Here is a 23,582-nt window from a genome sequence, read left to right as displayed (position 1 = left end):
AATCACCTCCAAGATCCATCTGTCCCATGTGATGAGCTCCCAGGAAGTTAGGACATGGGAGAGACGATCCCAATAAGAGTGAATGCGGGGAATAGATGCAGCATAGAACCTGGAGCAGGAGACAGGATACTGGGTTAGTTGGACCATTGGTCTGATGCAGTATGGCCATTCTTATGTTCTGATGAAAAGATGCACCCTTCACATCTGGCTACAGATGACAGTACTGACAACAATTTCAGCTTGGCTTTGGAGACCTTATGTTTCAAACGCACTGAGTCTGGTGCTGCTTTAGGTTGTTTACCTGACAGCTTCTCAGTATGTGGCATGGTATTCTTAGCCAATGCTGTGGTCTCTCTACTGGAAGGGAAGAGAGGCTTAGCGGTACCCAAATCAGGACACAAGGTTGTGACTTTCCTCTTCTTTTATCCTGTTCTGGAGAATGGGGTCTTCTCATCTCTGAGAGTCTGGATGGTTCTGAAGGGCTCCCAGGGTTTTTGCTTACTGTTGCAGCAGAGATGGTCGCTGGAGCTCTCTGAGCAACCAGATACACGATACAGAGGGGTGAATCAGACCCCATAAGTCTGTGAGGGTTCTCCATTAACAGGAATTTTAGAACAGCTATACTGGGTCAGACCAATGGTCCATCTAGCCCAGTCTCCTGTCCCTGACAGTAGCTGATGCCAGATGCTTCAGAGGGAATAAACAGAACAGGGCAATTTCAAGTGTCGTTCAGTCCCAGTTTCTGGCAGTTGGAGGTTTAGGGACACCGGGAGCAGAGCTGTATCCCTGACCATCTTGGCTAATAGAATTAATAGAATTGAAGGCTCCATGGACTTATCTAATTCTTTTTTTAACCCAGTTATACTTTTGGCCTTCACAACATCCCACGGCAATGAGAACCCCTCGTTCTTGTGTTATGTGAAGGGGTAAATAACACTTCCTTATTCATTTTCTCCATATCATTCATGATTGTGTAGCCCTCTATCATAGTTGTCTCTTTCTAAGCTGAATGGCCCCAGTCTTTTTAAGCTCTCCTTGTTTGGAAGCTATTCCATACCCCTAATCCTTTTCATTGCCCTTCTCTGTACCTTTTCAAATTCTAGTATATCTTTTAGAGATGGGGTGACCAGAACTGCATGCAATATTCAAGTTGTGGGCATACCATGGATTTATATAGTGGCATGATGTTTTCTGTTTTATTATCTATCCCTCAATTTCTTAGATCTGCTTTTAAATCCTGAGCCTATCATACATTTGGAGGGAGAGTGAATCTATCTCAGGCAGCAAAGGCAGCTTGAATGACCACTGCTGTGGGGAAAAGACTTATGGCAGGTCTGGCAGGGTTTGGAGTCCAAGTCTTGGGCATAACCCATACTCAAGGCTGCAGATCAAGGACTAAGGGACAAAAATAAAGGCTCAGAATGCACAAATGAAGAAGGGAAGGTGTTCTTAATAACAGAAAATAAAAGAAATTTGAAAAGAAAGGATTAAGCAAGAAAGGTAGCAAGCTGTGTAGCTAGCTAATAGGCACCACAATGATCCATCTCAAGCTGCAGGTGGTTGAGAAGGAACTGGTATGGTGGTGGGTCGACCCCCTTCCAGTATACCTTTGTACTGGAGCACCAGGATGTCAAGGGCACAGACACTGCTGATGAAAATATCTGATCAAGAGTGCATGGGCACGCGCACATCCTGATGCAGAGCAACCACAGCTACTCGAAGAAGAACCTCATAGCGAGCTTTCAGAGTCACATCCTGACCGCTCACGAGACTCCTCAGAGACCATCCCAAGTCACCAGAATTCCTAAAAGGAATTTTAGTTCCTTAACAAACTCCTTCTTAAATTATTTAGTTGGCTGTGTAAAAATTAAAAGGGTGCTTATCTCATAGGCTAGGGACCCCTGAAAAGACATCCAGCAGCAACCCCACAAAGTGTAGCCAAAAACCAAATTTTACTTTATTACCCTGCCAACAAGCCTATTCTGGTTTGTTAGTGAGAAGCCTGCTGAGCCTATTTTGGATCATTTGGGGCTGAGGGCCCTAAGGCGGGGAGGGAGGAGCACCATAAGGCTGGGGGAACCACCAAAGGCCCAAGGGGCAAGGGCTAGGGAAGCTGCCAACTAGCCTAATAAATAATTATTAAGAAATAAAAATAATTATATTTTTTAAAATATTAAGTCACTAAACTTGCCTGTGCCTTTACTGAGGTTTATGATATATGTATCATTATCATCTACCTTATCTCCCAAGGGCAAGCAAATATCAGGGAAGATAAACATGTCTTTATAGCCATAAAATGTTTATTACCTCCAAGTGTGTTTACACCAACTCTGGGATGCAGTTTTATAACTTCTATTTTGCTTTAACATTCTATGCTATTTTCTTTTATACTATGTTTTGAAAGATTTATATACATGTTAATTATTGTGCTTTGTATAGAATGTAGATGAGTCTGCAATTACAAATTGTAATCAGACTGCAAACAGTAAATTATAAATCTAGAACCTATTTAGTCAAAAAAAGCAAACAAACAAATCAGAGTTATCAAAGAATGGGACAAGTCTCCTGTTTATAAGATATTGGCTTGATACAACGGTAATACTCATTTCAAGAAGACAAACCATATAAAAAATTCATGTTTTAGGAAGATACCTGATTGTGGGCTAGAAAATGTAGGGTGTGTTATCAAAGTAACAAATATAAGTAATCCCATACAAAGAAGTCTAGAAATATCATCATTAAAATAAATTTTATAATTACTCTAAAAACTTATTCAGAAAAAGCCTCTAGGATAAACATGTGTCATTGGAAGTATTTAAAACCTTTTGTTTATTTCTTAAATGTTGAAATGGCAAACACCTTTCTGAAATGCATACTTGCAAATATATTAATTAAATGCAAAGCTCCTAATACCATTGCTATGTAAATAGTGAAATACTTCATGTACAAATATAGCAAGGTCATTTGATGTCATAACTGGTTACTAATATAAGAAGCCATTTAAGTACAGAAATATGTATATTAATTGGGAAACTAGTTACCTGATAATCCTTTAGCAATCCCTCATAAAACTTGTGAAGAAGAACCTCTCCAAAAACTGGTAAAAAGAAAAGACAATACCTTCTCTGATAACACTTTAAGAATTTAATTTTAAAAGTCTACTTTGAGAGCTGACCTTAACAGAGAGAACTGGAGGGTTTGGACTCATTTGAAACAGAATTTCAACTTCAATTAAACTCTGATGGAACTAAAGGAATATCTTTGAAAATTGACTGAATAAAAAGAAAGAGTTAAAACTAACTTTAAAAGTCATTTGATGCTTTTCTGACAGAAGAAGAACAAAGGCAAGTTAAAAAAATGTTGTTATTCGTTATTCAGACGGCACATTCAGGAGATGAAGGTGTCACTCAAGCCAACTCTGAAGGCATGAAGCAGTGAAAGGAGGACAGCAACTAACTTTAAATCTACATAAGACTGAAACAACAGGTGTGTTTTCTTACTTTCATGGAAGTAGGAAGGAAAGAGTATAAAAAACCCCTCAGAAGTGAGCACCTCCTGTACACATACCCTCTGCTACCCTGCTTCAACAAGAACTCTACAACTCATCACATCCTGTTCATCTCTACAAGCAAGCTGATACAGACAGATAAGAAAAACAGAAAAGACTCAAGAAACCAACTCAAGGAATAGCTTCCCAACACTTCAACATGGATTGGTGAGAGGAAGTTAACTAAGACACTTGCCAAGACACTAGATTTAAAATTCTTGCAATGATTCTATTGGAATATGAAATTGCTATTATAACTTAAAAGACTAACAGTGTCTCTTGTTAATCACCAAGTGATTAGAGCAATGGTTCTCAACCTGAGGCACACGTACCCCTGGGGGTACGCAGAGGTCTTCCAAGGGGTACATCAACTCATCTAGATATTTGCCTAGTTTTACAACAGGCAACATAAAAAGCACTAGCAAAGTCAGTACAAACTAAAATTTCAGACAATGACTTGTTTATATTGCTCTATATACAATACACTGAAATGTAAATACAGTATTTATTTCCAATTGATTTATTTTATAAGTATATGGTAAAAATGAGAAAGTAAGCAATGCTTCAGTCATAGTGTGCTGTAACACTTTTGTATTTTTATGTGTGATTTTGTAAGCAAGTAGTTTTTAAGAGACGTGAAACTTGGGGTACACAAGACAAATCAGACTCCTGAAAGTGGTACAGTAGTCTGGAAAGGTGGAGAGCCATTGGATTAGACCATATATTCCTGGAGAGGAGACAGGCTAAACGCTGGTAAATAGAGAAATAGTGGGATTTAATTGGATTTAAGATTCTTAATATTTGTAACTGGGCCTGTCTCGAAGACAGCTCCTTATATGGCTTCTTCTAAGTAACTGACTTAAAATATTTCCTTCAATTTCATAGGATTTAGTTAAAATTACTTATTTTGCCCATTTATAAACTTATTTATTATTATTAACTAGACAGGACTCACCAGCCCTTAAATTCTTTTACCCAGTCATAAAACAGCCTTTAAGTATCTAATCGGACACTAAAACTGGAGTCACAATAATTTTGGGAAACAATATAGTTTGATCTTAATTTACCAAAGGAAAAGCACTCCTCAGAGGTGTTCACTCTGTGGGGCATAATCTCTGTTAAAAGCTCTCCACAGAGAAACATACAGAAGAGATTGTAATGGAAGTAACCAGCTTATCATTTGTGTTCAGTCACTCGTGTTGTTTGACGTCCTCTTTTCCTTTCTTTAATAATAAAATAACACTGGCTAATAATTGTGATGTTTTTGCTTGCTCTTAATCATGGTGTGGTGTCCCCTAAGGAACGTTAAAGAACCCCTTTGACTAAAGCAGTGGTGGGAGCCAAACCTCGGAGTTGGCAGCAAGAGAAACAATTAGTAACAGCTGGCCTATCATTTCTTGCTTCTCTAAGACAAATATTTTTAGTCATTTTTAAAATAAAATTTCTCGGTGTCCAGCACTGCTCTGAGTCCCTATTGTGGCCTCTCTCCATCATACCCTTGGAGATTTTTTCAAAAGTTTTGGCATTTCGTCTTTTCGAACGAAGTTCTGCTAGCACTGAATCCTCTCCCCATATAGCGATCAGATCCAGTACCTCCCATACGGTCCATGCTGGTGCTCTTTTTCGGTTATCGGCCTGCATGGTTATCTGTGCTGATGAGCTCTCTGTGGTCACCTATGCTCTCCTGTGCTGGGCAAACAGGAAATGAAATTCAAATGTTCACGGGGCTTTTCCTGTCTACCTGGCCAGTGCATCCGAGTTCAGATCGCTGTCCAGAGCGGTCACAATGGTGCACTGTGGGATAGCTCCCGGAGGCCAATACCATTGAATTGCGGCCACACTAACCCTAATTCGAAATGACAATATCGATTTTGGCGCTACTCCGCTCGTCGGGGAGGAGTACAGAAACCGATTTTAAGAGCCCTTTATTTCGAAATAAATGGCTTAGTTGTGTGGACGGGTGCAGGGTGCATTCGATTTAACGCTGCTAAATTCGAATTAAACTCATAGTGTAGACCAGCCCTAAGACTAAACAGACACACCTGGGCCCATAGGGAAGTTCAGTGCCTGGTGAGCCTCCTAAGGCTTGCAGTAGGAAAGGTGCGGGAAGCCCAACTAACCTTTTAAAACGAACAATACATGGAGGCTAGGGGTCTCCTGCTGAGCCTTCTCTAGGGCTTGTGGGAGCTGAGGGTTAGGGAGGCCCCTGAAAAAAGGCTTGAGTGGGGGTGGAGGGCTGCTAGTTTCCTTGTGGTCTCACAAGCCTCCAAAAGCTTATAGAGATTGAGCCCTCATGATGCACTCCAGCCAGTTGGGACACTTACCCTGGTAGAGACTTCTCCTAGGTGCCTCCTAGGGGTTGCAGGGTCTTTGAATGCGTGCATTAATAAGGCTTCCCAATTGCAGACATCAGGAAGGGAGGAATTCCCCTTTCTACGCCCTCTCCCCTCCACCGTCCCAAGTTAGGACTTTAAAAAAATAAGGAAATTCTGACATAAAATACTCTATCAAGGTGAAGTTAAGGTTTCTGTCCTTGGTTGGCTTGCTTATTATCTTTCAGATATATTAGAATCACACAAGAAATTAGAAGCCTAAGGAATTCAGTTAACAATGCAAACATTTTAAAGTATGGAAATTCACACAGTTAAGATAGCCAAATTGCGATGGTTTTGCCCCAGAAGAAATCACTGAATGTCTGAGGATTCACTTATAGAGGCAGAACTAAATATGCATTTTTTGTTATTCTAGGTTGGCTATCTGCTGACTTAGAGAACTATAACGATTTACAAGTATTAGAACAGCACTAAGATGAGGAGAAAATTGTTTAAGGTGGTGCATGGTGGTAAAACTGGGAGCAATGGCATGAAACTGAGCAAAGAAAAAATGTCACAAGCTAGCAGGAAAATGTTTGTACTAAACTCTGTTGGACTGTGAAATAGTCTGCCAGTGGATGTGGAAGACGGCCTGGCACTGGAGTATTTTAAAATGGACAGAATTTTGCCTAATACAGTCAAATTCCTCTCAGATCCCTAATTTCTATGATTTCACATGGAGAACAACTTTTGACTGTGACTATAGGGACAATTTTCATTTGTCTCAAGAGGAGAGAAACCTTTTTTTTTTTTTTTTTGGTGCTGGCATAGAGAAATTTGAAGGAATAGTCTGAGCATCACAGAAGTGTTATGTTTTATGTTTTGAAGAGCTTCATTTAATGATGGTACAAGAAGAGCTGCTGTTAAATCTGGTCAAGGAAAGTAAAACACTTGTAATGAAATTCAAAACTCTCAATAAACATTATTTTATCATTCTAACTTCTGTATAAGCACAATGTTGATCTGAATTAAACTGAATGCTATGTGACAAGCTACCAGAAGAAATCAGGCAAATCCAGAGTCTAACTATATCTTTAGGAAACATTGCAAGGCCTTCCTCTTTGAGAAGCTTTTCAGCCATATGTGACACACTCAATTCAAACACTCCTTTTATTCCTAAACTCCTAGTAACTGCCCTCTCCAAAGGAAAACCCTACCTCAAGCAGAGTTTTGACCCTGTGAAGGGAGGGGTACCAAAGATTCATGAAGTCCAACAGGGACTTCCTATTCCTAATGATTAGACATGGAAGGTGCTCAGATACAACAGTGATGGGTGACAGTGTAAAATTCTAAAATAGATTAGATTAGATAAGATAAATTTCATCACCTGGAGCTTCACATCCACAATAACATTTAGAGAGAAGAAAAAAAAGTTGTTTTTTTCACTAGGCTTTTCAGCTTTGACTGAGTTCTGTCCGTCATTTTCATGGTTTGCTTTGACTGGCTCCTCCTTCCTGGAAAGTTGGAGTTGTAAGTATGCGTACTGAATTTGAATGGATGTCTGGGTATTTCAAACCTCCAGCTGGAGTTTGATCTTTGTGAACACACTGGAATATTTAGGTTTGCTCTTGTGTAGGTTCTTTTTACAGTATTTCACAGGAGAATTGTGGCGGCCTTTCCCTAATCTTATATGCCAATGCATCTTCATTGCTAGGTGATTGTACAAATGTGAGAGCAGTTTCAACAGCTGATTCAGATTTATTGTAATTTTTCTTTTATTATATTTACTTTCAAACAACAAAAAAACCCACGTTGGTTCACAAATTAAGTGAGAGGAATAGTAAAGACACTAGTGTTTAAAGTCCACCTTCCCACCTTGACATAGTACTGCAACAATTATTATCTAATTTCTTCTACAGAGACACCCGGTAAAATTTCAGTAGCTAGTCTAACTTTTCGGTAACCTCTTCCACTGGAGCATGATGCCAGTTGACTTGACCCTCCCCTTGCTGATGGTAAAGTATATTCTGAATGCAGCAGTGCCTTTCAATCAATTCATGTTCAGCTGCTGTATTACTGCAATGAGTGTGGCAGTCTGCCAGCTACAGAAACGTTAGGATGGTTTTGATGGCAGAGTTACTACAAAAGTGCTGCTGAAACCCCAGCTTGCAACTCACCCATAGAAGAGGCTGGAGGAAAATGCTGCTGATACATTGAGGCAAAGGAAACTTGTGCTTGTTAAGTATCATTAAAAGCTATACCCACATACACATTGAAGATAGCAGGTCACATTTCCAAACTGTTTTGTGGAGGGTTGGCCAAGCAACTCCCAGTGACTTGAATGTACATAGCATGGCTGTAACACCAAGCAAGGATTTGGGAATTTATTACAGTATTTTTAGAGGCAGCTTCCATTCAAAGCAACACAGAATTACAACCCTCCTTCAGGAAATCACTTAAGCACGTTCTTGAATCCATCCCTATCCTGGAAAAACACGTAAGCATGTGCTTCAGTGCTGTCCTGAACAGAGATGATTTTCTGAATATCCAGAGCTCAATAAAAATGTTCCTTCATTGATATAACATCCCTTCTTCTTTGATAATGACCAATCCCTCCTACAGACAGAAAATTATATATATCTTACCTTAAAATGCACTTTTTGGTCAATGTGAGGCACACTAAACTGTTTCAGGAAGCGTTCGTCTTCACTCCAGAACAGGCGGATGTCAGGGATATCATAGAGGATCATGGCCAGCCTCTCTAATCCCAGGCCAAATGCCCAGCCAATTTTCTCCTCAGCACCAGCTGCAATAAACAAAGATAAAAATCCAAGGGCTTAAGAGTGGCACATGAAAAATTGCTAATACAATGCCCATCTCTTTCCCAAGGAAGATGCTAAAGAAGCATGAAAGGAAAAAAGTCTGCAAGTAATTGTCCAATGATGGCGCTAAAGCCTGATCCTCATCCCATCAAAGTCAGTGGCATATGTGATCAAGGAAGCATGACCGAGTTCAAAAGTAAGCAAGGCTTGTGACCAGGAAGTCTTGCTCACATGGCTCTCTGGCTGCAGTTAGACTTTGAAGACACAGTTAGCAGAAGTGTATATTGCCTTCCTTTACATTACTCCTCCATTGTGCTTATAGGTTAAACACTTAATATTTTATTCAATTATGCTGTATAATATATACAAAAATTGGTTTACAATCCAAAGCATTTTAGTTGGGCTGATAGGTAAGGCCAGTGCAGAGTTAACACTGTCACCAGCATTTGGGAGGATCAAAACAGTCACTTTCAAGGTGAGAGTAAGATCAGTTCAGACCAACTGTTTACAGAACAAAGGGATTTAGGACACCGCCAGTGTTAATAACAACACCTCTACCCAGACAGCTCTTAGATCAGCAGAGGCTTTTGCACCTGGAGAAAGCTGTTACTCCCAGATAAGCAAGGTTCTGTTATTGTAGCAGTTAAATAATAATTAATAATTCTTTGTGCTTATATAGCACTATGTATGTGAGGATCAGGGCCGGCTCCAGGCACCAGGCAACCAAGCACATGCTTGGGGCGGCACCTGGTAAGGGCGGGCAATCCTTGGGGGGGGGGGGGGGGGGGGGTCCGGGGGGGGGGGGGTTCCGGCGGTGCGGCGCTCGGGGGGGGGCCTCGGGGGGCAGCGCTTTTTTTTGCTGCTTGGGGCAGCAAAAAAGTTAGAGCCGGCCCTGGTGAGGATATCTCAGATCTTTGCAGATGTTCATGACACAAGACCCCTGTCAAGAAGGTGAATATTCTTATCCTCATTATTTACAGTAGTGTAAATTGAGGCACAAAGATATTAGAGTAAGTTTTTAAAAAAACGGAGCCTAAAGTTAGACTCCAAAATCCACATATAGACATCTGCCTGATTTTCAACAGTGCTAAGTTCCCAACAGCTCCCACTGAAGCTCAGCCCTTTTAAACAATCAAGCAATTGCCTAAATGTGTATTTAAGCTTCCGTTTTTGAAAACCTTGGCCTAAGAAATGTGCCCCAGTTCACATAGGAAGCTGGTTATAGAATTCTGTTTCCTGATTTCTATCCCTGTTGCCATCCATGGAAGAAAACTCCAGCAGGGAGCCCATGAGAGCCTTCCTGTAATTAGGGCAATTGCTACCGCCTAGAGGTGCACTGTCCCCATTAGAGCAGAAGAGGAACATCACATAGTCCTGGATTCTTGAAGGCAGACATAACAAGAATTAGAAAAGAAGTGTAATCATTGTTTTGATTTATTTAATTAACCTGAACCTCCTTATGTTACTTAGAATACAGAGTCCCTCAGCAGGATTCCTGTGCGCTTTATCTGTGTTATCAACTGGCTCACACTGCACTTTCCAGACATTGCAGTGGGAGGTTAATCCATTTTATAAAGAATAATCCATAGCAGGGATCGTCAATAGGCGGACCGTGGGCCAAATCTGGAGCGCCAGACACTTTTGAACGGACCGCAACATCTTTTTATTTACTTATTACCATTATTATTGTTTTTGTATTATTTTCTCTGGAGTCTGGACCTTGACAATACCTTGACCAAGAAATTTGGACCTGGCAAAAAATAATTGATTACCCCTGATCCATAGAGTTAGAACTATAAATACCCTGCTCTATCCTTCTTAGGATGTTCTCGGGTACAGAGTGAAGTACACATTCAGGTTCTTTGAAAGCAGACAAGATAAGAAGCAGTCTTTGCATATATGTCACACTAAAAAGGTTGGATTTTGCAAGTTTGGTTACACCAATTTTTATATCATATAAACAGCAGACATAAATGTCACCAAGTGACTTTTTTTTTTTTTAAACTCATACTGAAAAAATAAAGGAAACTGAAAGCTAAGGCTGCTGCTAAGTTATTTGGAACCCACTACAGATGACTGTGTTAATTACCAAGACATAAGCTTATGCCCAAATAAATTTGGTAGTCTCTAAGGTGCCACAAGTATTCCTCATTCTTTTTGCTGATACAGACTAACACGGCTACCACTCTGAAACAAACACAATAGCGACTCCATAAAGGGCTGGTCCACACTAACCCCCCACTTCGAACTAAGATACGCAACTTCAGCTACGTGAATAACGTAGCTGAAGTCGAAGTATCTTAGTTCGAACTTACCGCGGGTCCACACGTGGCAGGCAGGCTCCCCCGTCGACTCCGCGTACTCCTCTCGCGGAGCAGGAGTACCGGTGTTGACGGCGAGCACTTCCGGGATCGATCCGGGATCGATTTATCGCATCTAGACAAGACGCAATAAATCGATCCCAGAAGATCGATTGCTTACCGCCGGACCCGGAGGTAAGTATAGACGTACCCAAAGTTGCACTGGGGTTTGTGCTTCGCATAAGGTTTTAAGCTTCTCTGCTTTGAACAGGATAGTGTGCCCTCCCCAAATTTAAAGCACTTATTCTTTTAGTGTAGAATTAATTTTTGGAGAATTTTCATGTAAGACTGTTGATTAGTTTAAAAGGTATAAGTATTTAAAAACTGAGAAATTTGTATAATCTACTCTCTCAGCAGATGGATGCTCCAGAATCCAACCATTCATGTACAAATAATTATGTTTGAAGTCCTTACGGATGTGATGAAAAGATGAACCAAAGGAAAATCAGTGTTAAAGTGTGGTCTTCCTGAACTGTATCCCTTTGCTCTCTTGTCATTTGCCTCCTTAGATGATAAACTTTTTTGGTCAGGGACCACAGATAGAATCCCAGCCATACTGAAGTCAACAACAAAACTTCCACTGACTTCAAAAAGGCCAGGATTTTACACCATTGTACAGTGCCTAGCACAATGGGGCCCTGATTTACCCTCAGAGCACTAATTAATACATAATAAAAACAGAAATAGACTGTCTGAGGCAATAGCTCTGAGAGGTATGAACTGCCATTGCTTGTCTTAATAGAGGAGTTAACTCTGAAACCTAAAGATGCCAATTTAAATGCCAACAATGTTAACTGTTTCACTACTGCTCATTTGAGCAGAGAGAACTAACAAAGGTGACAAATTAATCTGATTAATCTGATGGAACTGATGACTGTGTATGTTTTTTGATGTGTAAATTTTAGCAGCAGGTCTTGATCTAGACTGTTTTTAAATGTTACTAATGTGCATATTTTGATTTATGAACAATTAAATAACAACCATTTCTGTTTATTCAGCAAAGTTTAACAATATTATTTGACAAATTAATTAGTCATACACTGTATTTTTACAGTGAATATTGTGATTTCATGTCAGTTATTTATTTTTTACATGGAATGGGTCCATTGCATACTTCTGCAGTATGCGCATATGGCAGTCAACTGAGAAAGCATTCTTCATCCAAGCAACTACTTTGCAAGCTCAGCACTTCAATGGCTCACCTATCCACAGGGACCTGCTCCAAGAACTTGTCTTTTGGATCTCTTGAACACTAGGAAGCCCACAGGTGGGAAACTGCTTTCCTGAAGACGTTATGAATTTTACGAGGCATACATAACAATGTTCTCCTCAGCTGGCTACCCTACAGAACTTGTCAAATCCCTATGCACCCTCAGAACACACCCCTCCTGCTGTGTCCCTTCCCTGCTATCTTGTTTTCTACTTGTAAATGATAAGGCCCCTAGTCAGCAAAACATTTAAGCATGTGCTTAACATTAAGCATATGAATAGTCCCAGTACAGTCACAAGGACTAGAGCATATTCTTAAATGCTTGCTGAACGGGATTGCTAATGTGCTTAAAGTACATGCTTAAGTGCTTGAATCAGGGTCAAAGCATATACGTTTTTAAAAACAAATATTTCATGCAAGTACAACAGTTATCACTACAGAATTGATACATATAAAATGTACCTGAATAAAAACTAAGCACCTAGACTGACAAGAAATTAACTGCTTGGGGCAAATGGGCAAGAGAAAGTGACGAGGGAGCTGGAAGTGACTGGGATGGAGACAAGCTGAGGGCTCACGAGTGAATCTGGTCAGGCAGCAGGTTTAAGGGAACTGGGGAGCTGGTGAAGCAATCATAGCTTCTGTGTTTAAAATGTCACAGGCCAATGGAGATAGCTTGAACATCTGTTAAAGCTTTCTCCAGCTGGCTCTCAAAGCTTTTCAGGCTGCCAGGCTCTTGATGCTTCATGTGAAAAGATTTGACCACTCAGCAGAGACGCATCACTGAAAGTTTCCTTGCCCCATACACAGTTTTAAAGAAGCCTTTTTTTCCGGCCCCGTGGTCAGTCTCCCATCCTGGGTCCTCAGTCCTCATAGATAAATACATTATATAAATTAAAAGAAAAATCCCCCCCACAACCACTCAAACGCCACCAAGACATTCTCCATTACAAATCTTTGTTAACTTAGAATGAAGATTGCTCAAATGTATTTCAAACACAAACATGTGGACACTGAAACACCAAAGAAATCATAAGTTAAGGAAAAATACATGACCACTACAACACCATTCTCCAGACTTTAGCCCACTACCATCACAGTGCTCAGCCACTCTAACACTTTCTACTCACTCAATTTCTGTACCAAACAACTACAAATAATTTAATCTTCTTTGGGCTGGACTAGAAGGTGCTATACTCTAGTATACCCGCACAAGGAAATAAGGAAACAAATCAACAGAGCCAGATGTGTACCCAGAAGCCTCCTGCTACAAGACAAGCGCAAGAAAGAAACCAACAGAACTCCACTGGCCATCACCTACAGTCCTCAGCTTAAACCTTTCCAACGCATCATCAGTGATCTACAACCCATCCTGGACAATGATCCCTCTCTTTCACAGACCTTGGGAGGCAGGCCAGTCCTCGCCCACAGACAACCTGCCAACCTTAAGCATATTCTCACCAGCAACCACACACCACACCATAACAACTCTAACTCAGGAACCAATCCATGCAACAAACCTTGATGCCAACTCTGCCCACATATCTACACCAACAACACCATCACAGGACCTAACCAGATCAGCTACAACATCACCGGCTCATTCACCTGCACGTCCACCAATGTTATATATGCCATCATGTGCCAGCAATGCCCTTCTGCTATGTACATTGGCCAAACTGGACAGTTACTACGTAAAAGGATAAATGGACACAAGTCAGATATCAGGAATGGCAATATACAAAAACCTGTAGGAGAACACTTCAACCTCCCTGGCCACACAATAGCAGATGTAAAGGTAGCCATCGTACAGCAAAAAAACTTCAGGACCAGACTCCAAAGAGAAACTGCTGAGTTTCAGTTCATTTGCAAATTTGACACCATCAGATCAGGATTAAACAAAGACTGAATGGCTAGCCAACTACAGAAGCAGTTTCTCCTCCCTTGGTGTTCACACTTCAACTGCTAGCAGAGGACCTCACCCTCCCTGATTGAACTAACCTCGTTATCTCCAGACTGATTCTTGCCAGCATATTTATACCTGCCCCTGGAAATTTCCATTACATGCATCCGACGAAGTGGGCATTCACCCATGAAAGCTTATGCTCCAATATATCTGTTAAAGGTGCCACAGGACTCTCTATTGCTTTTTACAGATCCAGACTAACACGGCTACCCCTCTGATAATTCTCTCATATGCATCTCAATCATGCTTATTTTCATACCTACACTGCCTTTTATTATACAGTTTCCTTATTACTTCTGTAAAACTGCCAGTAAGGAATTATTTTATTCAAGACAACTAAACTGAGTCTTGGAACTATGAGAAGGGGCAGTTACTGAGAGGTGAGAGAAACTCAACCAGTGGTTCTCATCTTGCGTCCCAATCAGCACAGAGCTTCGGCCCCTCAGGGCCATACAGGTAGTATTGGGTGCGACCCACAATGGTAAAAAGGGTGAGAACCACTGAACTAAACTCTGATCTTAAGGCTGAAGCAGTATCAGGAGTGCAAAGCAGCTTGGGTACAGTGTGTGCTGTAAATCAATGAATCCAAATCTGGCAGACTAAGGACTGGAGTGAGTTGATAAAGACCTGATTCCTCCCCCACTCCTCCCGTTTAAAGATTGTTATTGACTGTTAGCTTGATCACCTTTACTGACTGAAACTGCAGGTAGAGATGTGGACTTTCTCGTAGCCAGGACCCAACTATTATGACTTAAATTCCACTCAGAAACTAATCTACAGCCAGAGAATACTACAGAACACAAGTGTAATGAGCTCTCTGCATGAAACATTGCTTAAAATGTAGCCCCATGTTACAGTACTCTAATCTTGAGGTGAGAAATGCAAGGTAGGAATTAGAAAGAAAAGGATGCATTCTTCTTGCCAAGCATAGATGAGGAAAAACAGTCTTGGCTACAGCTGTTACCTAGTAGGGGGTGAAGATTTAATAAAACCTCCAAATTGTGAACATGAGTGATAAATCACAAACACACTTCCTCAATCAACAGGGCTGATACACTTCTGTGCCATTTCTCCTGGTTGCCTCCCTGAATGTATAAGCATTATCCCAGTCTTATGTGCATTGACCCTCTGCTAGTCATCCTCATTCAAGCTCCAATTTCAGCTAAAGGCTCAGGGCCTGATTCTCCATTGTGTTTCTTTTGAGTAATGGGTGTAAAATGCTATCAAATGCAAAGTGGATGTAAAATGCTGTCAAATCAGAATGATAGAATCTTGCACTCTATTTACACTGGTGTAAAGGACTACACAGGTGTCAGGCAGTGAAGAACTGCACCAACTGGGGTAGATCAGATGGAGACACAGCACTGAGGAGAATAAAAACTGTTAATTGGAATTTGAGAAGAATTCTCTTTAATTTAAAGAAAGAGCTCTCCTCTCCAGGCTGAAATCGTGCATGCATGCTGATATGTATTTCTACAGTTGAGTTAGAAATGCCTCAAACAAGGACCTGGGTCCATATTTTACATGTGCTAAGGAATTGTTAATAAGCACTGGTTTTATAATGGTTTCTGAAAACAAGAGTTGAACAATGTTTGGCTAGTCAGTATGGACTAAGATCCATATTCTAAATGAAGGCCACAGTGATCAGATAAAGTATGTTTAACCCATCTTAGAAAGAAATCATTTTTAATCTAGTGTTTTAAAAAAATGGTTTTCTGGTATGGGTAAAACTCCATTATGGTTTGGGGACAAAGGGTCCTATAATGGAACTGCCAACACAGCAAAAGTCACCAGTCTAATATAGATGCATCTAGGAACAGGGTTAGAAAAGCATTCCATAATGAGGTCAGATGAATGGAATGTTAATCAACTGATGCTGAAAACTTATCAAAGTTCTGCTGAACTGATCTCTTCATCTAAAACGAAAATCAAAACGATTCATATTATCTTCTAACTCCTTTAAATTGATGCGTCAGGCTCCTGAGTGCAATCCAGTTTAAATTACCTCCTTAAACAAGGATGTGTCTTTCAGACTCTGCATGCTACATAAGCCACTCTTCAGGAATGCCAGAAAAGAAGTAAACATTCAATTATGCCTACCATATGAGGCGGAAAAAAACCTGTTTTTTTTTTAAACTCACATTTGGAATAATTTTCTAACAGTAATAACTGCTTTGAGAACATAGCTTTGTCTCCTGGGTCAGACTGATCTGTTCTGTTTGCTTCACTTGAAAACTAAATAAAAGAACTTTAAAGAGTTTGACTGAGTTTTTAATATTTATGTTTATTTTTCTTCCATAATCAAAATAGCCTTGTACACACTAAAAGGAGAGCCTATTTAAGAATAACTCCCAAGGGAAACAATCACTCCTATTAACTCTCTTCTAATAAGTAATTAACACATATCATCCTTACTTGCCAATATTTCACCAGGCTAAATAGCCAAGTTGGAAAGGGGTCCTGCTTCTATAGAAGTTCTTGGGCAGGAAGAAATAGATAACTAGAACAGAAAAGAAGAGGAGAGGTAATGGCAAAAGGGGGGGAGGAAGATGGCAGGAATGGGAAGAGAAGAAAATTCCCTTCTCCCTCCCACCCAATCATTTCTCCTTTTTATCCCCCTTCACTTCTTTACCTTTTCCATGTCTTGATTTCTCCCTTCCCAAAGCTCTCACCTTTTCCAGCTTCCACATTCCTAAACTGACTCCACTTCCTCCCTTTCCCCCCCAAACTACCTTCTCTAAAGTCCTAGGATGAAACCCTGCCTCAGTGAAGTTAGTGGCAAAACTCTCACTGACTTCAATAAGGACCAGGATTCTACCCAAATCTTAGAAAACTTTTCTAAGTTATATAAATGAACAGCGCCATAAACTAAACTTTCTCAAGCTCCATCATCTGGATAAAGTTTCCACTCAGTTCTCACGTGCAATTCAAGATATTGGTTTTGAACCCAAAGCCCTTTATGGTCTATGTCCCAGCTACCTTAGAAATTGCCTTTCTCCTTGTATTTTACGCTAAAGTTATGAACAGCTGGGATGCTCAAATTTTAAGTCTTTAGAATTGTATGTCTGGGGTTGGACATCCCCAGTGGATGACATGGGGGAAGCAAATTCCACTCATCTGATAAAACCCAAATTTGCTGACCTTCCAAGCATATTGCCTATCTACTTCCCAAGATTTTGCCTAATGGGTCGGACGTTGCTTTATTTCAGCATGTGTATGTTGAGTTCCTTTTTGCATTGCTAACATTTTGTCAACGTAGGTAGCTCTGGGGATTTTGTATGTTTTAAAGTGCCCCTAGAGAGAGTGATAATATAAACTGAAGAAAAAAATATTATAAATATAAAAGAGATTGCTATTTGGCTGGAGAGAATGAGAGGTACTGCAGTGTTCAGAAATTCCATTATAAACCTCATTTATCGGGGTATAAACTACAGCTGGACAAATTCACTCCAAACAAGTTTATTGCCCAGATGCAAGTTTCTTGGCAAAATTTCACCATCATTAATTTGGGCTGTTTTGTGTTTTACTAGGGTGGTCTTTTCTAGATTTTCTCAAAGAGAAACAAGTACCGCACAACAGCTAAATCCAAAAGAACATCACATTTTGATTCAATTACTTGCTTGTATTTTATCCTTATATTAGGTGTGGACTGTCAAAGTAGCTAACAGATTGAAATGCAACACTTTATACACACCACATCACCAAATACTATTTAGCATGTGATTGAGATTTTCTTTCAAAATGAAAACATAAAAAAATCTGTAAAACAGGTTATATATAATGAGTGCAAATTTTGATCAATATATTTGGAGGCAACATGGTATATGGGTTAGAGCAGGGGACTGGATGTTGCAAGCTACTGATGATTGTCAGATGTTTGGGGCAGGGATCGTCTTGTGGCTCTATATTTGTACAACGTCTAGCATAGTGGAATTGTGGTCCATGATTGGAACTCCGAGGCACCACTGTAATAAAATAAACAATAATAATAAATTCTAGGTTCCATAGACAACTCTGCTACACACTCATTGTTGGTCTTTGGAAAGTCATAATCTCCCTGTGCATCACTTTCCCCCTTTGTAAAATAATGCCCACATTTATAAAGGACTTTGTGATCCTTGGACAAAAGGCCTGACATATATGCAAAATATTATTAACATCTTCCTGCTACTACTTGTATACCGCTCTGAAGGCAGCATTATAAAAGAAATTCCCAGTCTGAAACGATATTGCCCAGGCTCATAACTAGAGCTGGTGGGAAATTTGCCACTGAAGAAGTTTTGTCGGAAAATACTGGTTTGTCAAATGCAAACTGTGCCACAGAGCCGAGAACCTGAAAACCCTAGTTCTAACTGTACCAGAGACCCTGGCAATCCTGGAAGATCAGGGTGTAGCTAGGGTTCTCAGGAACTAGATTCCTGAGGCCAGGCTCTCAGGGCTTCCAGGCTCCCTCGTGTGGAGCTGGGAACCTGGAGGCCTTGGACAGGCTTCCATGGCCTGCAACTCCTGGACTTTTTGCAGACCTACCTTGGATTCACAAATCCTGGAGCCCCAGCAGCCACTGACTGAAACTGACATTCTTTTAGCACCAGTGAAACTGACAAGAATTTCAATTTCAGTCAGCAGTTGCCAGTCCTGCGGAGCACATTTTGTTTCAGAAACACCCTGGGTCAGTGTTGCCGAAACAAAATTTTTTCAGAATTTTGAGTTTGAGATAAATTTTGAAAAATTTGGTTTCAGTCCAATTTGGAACAAAACCAAATTTTGAAATGTCAAAATTTCTGATAAATTGGAAATCCCAAGTTCTGACCAGCACTACTCATAACTATTTGAAGTGATTGTGACATGATAGCAGGTGTATACTTATACACCAATAAAATTAATTTCTCTCTTGTAGAACAAAGTGTACAACCACATCTAAAGAACCAGTTATTCATTGTGCTCTGAAAAATCTCTGCTCACAGCATCTAACCCTGATTTTCTCTTTTTCTCACCAGAGACATACTCCTTCAGTTCTTGCACTAAACAATTGTAACGGCTCTCCTCAGGGACCAGAGAAAGTATTATCGGCTTTTGAAGCTGTGCCCACATATTGATCTTCTGTCTAAAAAATTTCAACAGTTGTACACTCTTGGCCATAAACATTTCTGTCAATAGGTCCCTTGTGCTATCCAAGGATCGAATTATTTTTAAAATATATTCCCATGAAATATGCATTATATGGGATTAGACTCTACAAGCTTTGAAAGAGAGTTCTACTGAGTACATCACATTCTACCGGGCTCTTTCAAATATTGTTAGTGCATACTTTACTTCAGGGTATCCAGTGGAAAGTGCTCACAGTTGGATTTCCATTGTTGACAAACTGCTTAAATTTCAACAATTATTTGTATCTACAAAACACACACAGAAACAGTATTGGAAGACTGTGTACTTTGTACACAGCCCTGAGTAAGGGGTAGTGTTGTTATAATAACTGGGCCTATACAATTTATGAAATATTCCAATCACATATAACAATAAATGTTGCTGATAAAAGGTGCAAAAGGAAGACAGAAAGACTGAATTAGATCAAACAAAAAGACCTACTGATATAACTTAAGGACTGTGTTAAATTCATGCCTGGTAAACAAGTAAAGTGTGGGACTGGACATCAATAAACCAAAATTGGTGTCAGAAATTAGGCCTAATTGGTGGAAAAAATAATAAGCGGATAGACTATTCTGTCCATCACTCCCCCTTTTGAGGTCCTTAAAAATAAAAGAGATTTTTGGGAGAAAACTGGAGGCTGCAGAAGAAGCAGCTGTCTGACAACAAATCCTAGCCACTGTCTCCTGGGACCTCAGGATCTAACATGGCACCATCGGGCCTTCGTCCTGATCCCAAGAGGTGTCCTAACCAGACCATGCCAGAGGTAGGGACCCATAAGACATCTTCACCTCCACCAACTCTGGCTGAATCTCAAACATCACCTGGGATGTGAGATTTTCAGTCTGGCAGGGTAGGAGGATGTAAAATATTATTTTTGCTGCTGGGACAGCTTGGCAAACGGGGTATTGTAGGAGTTCTCTAATTTATCACTGTACCTTGTCAGGCACCGCTAGAGCAAAAGACAGGTGCTCTTTTTTAGTCTTCATTTATAAATAAATGAATACATGGTAACATACACAGCTCTCCTTCATAGACCGTTAGTGCAGAATTTCTCATTCTTTCCAAAACACAATACATTAACACAAAATCATTAACAAAATAAAACAATATAACAAAAGAGAACTCCCATAATCTGCATTTCAAAGAATCTGTACAATTTATATGTGCACCATATCATATTAAACCAACCTTTGGCTCAAATCTGTATTTAGTGTAGTATAGTGTGGTGTAAATTAATACAGAGAAACTATCAATATGCACATTAAAAGTGTAAAGGGGGAAAATACTAATTGAACGTGCTGAGAGCGTAGCAATGAACATAGATTTGGCTCAGTTTGTTACGGCCCTGTTCGTACTGATTGGCCTAACTCTTCTTTTACAAGCACAGTTCAGCAGCGCTGTGATTGACCTTGCTTAAAGGGGAGGATTTTTTAAGGTGCTCAAAGTTGACCTAACCCTATTTCCACTGAAGTCAAAGGTGACAATACTCCCGTTGACTTCAATAGCAATAGAGTTAGGTCGTCACTGAATCCTTTTTAAAATCCCACCGTAACAGTTCCCCAAAACATCTCTATGCTGAGTGCAGAAAGTGCCTAAACTGCCTATGGAGGGTGAATTTCACACTTCATGTAGATAAACAGGGAAAAGGAGCTGGATAGGCTTCATCTTCTAGGGGTAGGGGTGCAAGAGTGAGGGTGATTGCTGGAAAGTGTTAGGAGGAGGCGAAGGAGGCAGAGAAGAAAAAGATTAGGGGTGAGAAATTGGAGTTCCCATTATGAGGAAGAGGGGGCATTGTGTGTCCATTTCAGGTTGACCTTTCATCCTAAAACAAGCACTTCACACCCCCGCCATCAAGGGGAATTCCACTAAGAGTAAAGAAATCAGCAGTGAGAGTCAAACACCCCCCCCCCCAACATATTTAGTTTTTAAAATTCCTGTGATTTTTAAGCCAAATGCGTGCTTTTTGGTGGCATCCGTCAGGATTTTGGATTTCTCAGGTTTGGCAATACTGTGAAAATATTGCTTAACTCCTTTCCCAGTCCCTTTCTGCCTTCTCTCCTCATGCTCCACAAATTGGTCTGTAGCGCTTTTTGCCTTTTTTTGGTACAGCCCCTCCGCTATGGAGTGGATGTCACATCCACCTCCTTGTCCTTGCTTAACAGAAGTATACATAGAGAGATAAGGTGGGTGAGGTAATATCTTTTACGGGACTAACTTCTGCTGGAGAGAGAGACAAGCTTCAGAGCTCTTCCTCAGGTTAGCTCTGTGTGGCTCAAAAGCCTCTCTAGTATCCTGGGACCGACATGTCTACAACTACCCAGCATACAACAACAGAAGTATATTTAGTCACAGACTGTTCTGCAAATTAATACAGCAGCACCACCACCAGCAGATAGAACCATGTGGCATGACATATTTGGGGTGAGAGGCCTGAATCTACCTGACTCCTCCATGGCTCAGTTGTAACTTCGAAATGGCTTGATTTGTTTTCCTTTCCTTCTCTTTTTTGTATTCACCTTTGGGATATTTTTTTAATGCCCAGTGTCAGCCAGGAGCACATGGCTGATGGCTAAATTATAACTTCCTAACAAGAATGGAAATTTTGTAACATCTTGAAGTATAATCATGCCAAGAGAACCACAAAATGAAAAACTAGCATCTTTTCTTGTGAGCCTCTATTATATTTCTTCCTCAAATGCAACACCGGAAAGTACTGTGAAATGTATAAGAAAACTTGCAAAACCATGATGAGAGGTTTTGTTTGGGGCCCTTCATATGTTTCATGGAAATAACACCTTGGCTGCAAATTCTGCAAACTGTATGTTCACTCAGTGTAACAGACGGGGAACATAAATTATGATGGAAGCAGATATAGAAACAGTGAAATATGCAATTAAGAATTGCAGAGGGTAATCTACAAATAAAATTGCACCTTGCACCATTCCTACAGTAAAGAAATCTTAAAGAATTTGCTTTCTCCTCCAGAACCACTGACAGGATTTTTCACCATAATCCTGACATCTTCAAAAACCAATTCACATTTATTCTTTTCAACCTATGTTTTAATTTCACCCTTTATCCCAACCATCTGGGGCTGCTAACAGGGAGTTTCGCAAGGGAGTTTGGAAGGGGAGCGGGAAGGGAGCGGGGGTCCCTTGCTGATTCTGTCTGTTTCCCTTTATTCCCCTTAAAACCTATAAACCTAACTACATTCAAAACTTCTTGCTTAAACAACCCTTTCAGCGGACAGGGGGCTGCAGACAGGGGAGTTTGAGAGGGAGTTTGACAGAGGGAGGCTTACGATGGTTAGGAAGACTCGCAACACCTGTGCCAGCACTGCTTCTGTCTCCTCCACCTGCGCCTGTAGCCTGAGCATGGATGCTTCTACCCAGATCCTGGTGTGGTTTTGCAGAGACTGTAACTTGCAATTTCCACTTACTGATATCCAGGCTGGGGGGACCATCCAATGTGAAAGGTGCCTGCTGGTGGAATCTCATAGGCAGCAGGTGGGAGAGCTACAGGAGGAGGTGGCTAGGTTGAGGAGCATCCGAATCCACGAGCAATTACTGGACAGTGTCCATGTGGACACAGCTGAGGTAGCTGTCCCAGTACACAGGACTGCTGATACACCACTGGTGGAGGAGGAGATGGCTCAGGGTGGACACTGGCAGCTGGTTACTTCTGGCAGCAGGCAGTGCTCCACCCCTGCTCCGAACCCTCCCGCCGTGGTAATAGGTAACCGTTATGCTCTTCTTGATACAGGAGAGAAGGAATCACCTCCTACAGTAAAGGAGGAGAAGCCTCGTACCCCTAAGGCTGGGAGGTCTGCTGCCACCACTGCGAATCGGAAACGTAGTGTAGTGGTGGTCAGAGACTCTCTGCTGAGGGGGACGGAGGCGCCCATCTGTCGCCCTGACATTTCATCTCGGGTGGTATGCTGCCTGCCGGGGGCCTGTATCCGAAATGTTACGGAGGCATTGTCGAGGATTATCCAGCCCTCTGACTACTACCCCATGCTACTCATCCATGTGGGCACAAATGATACTGCGAGGTGTGACACTGAGTGGCTCAAGAGTGACTACAGGGCTTTGGGAGTACAGGTGAAGGAGTTTGGAGCGCAGGTGGTATTCTCTTCGATTCTTCCTGTCAAAGGTAGGGGCCCGGGCAGAGACAGATGCATCATGGAGGTGAATGCCTGGCTGCGAAGATGGTGT

General features: G+C 41.0%; 1 protein-coding gene across 1 annotated transcript in view; it reads right to left on the bottom strand.

Moving 5' to 3' along the window:
- Positions 1–23,582, bottom strand: part of LOC112118941 (phenylalanine--tRNA ligase, mitochondrial) — a 377,335-nt gene that overhangs the window by 151,307 nt on the left and 202,446 nt on the right. Inside the window, exon 6 of the mRNA XM_026658826.1 lies at positions 8,505–8,665. Within this exon, the coding sequence (XP_026514611.1) occupies positions 8,505–8,665 (161 nt within the window). The remainder of the gene's footprint in view (positions 1–8,504; positions 8,666–23,582) is intronic.

This window comes from Terrapene carolina, unplaced genomic scaffold (assembly GCF_002925995.2).
Source record: "Terrapene carolina triunguis isolate 2854851 unplaced genomic scaffold, T_m_triunguis-2.0 Scaffold55, whole genome shotgun sequence".
In the NCBI taxonomy this organism is placed as follows: domain Eukaryota; kingdom Metazoa; phylum Chordata; order Testudines; family Emydidae; genus Terrapene; species Terrapene triunguis.
Note: the sequence above shows the minus strand (reverse complement) of the source record. Positions and strands in the feature narration are given on the sequence as shown.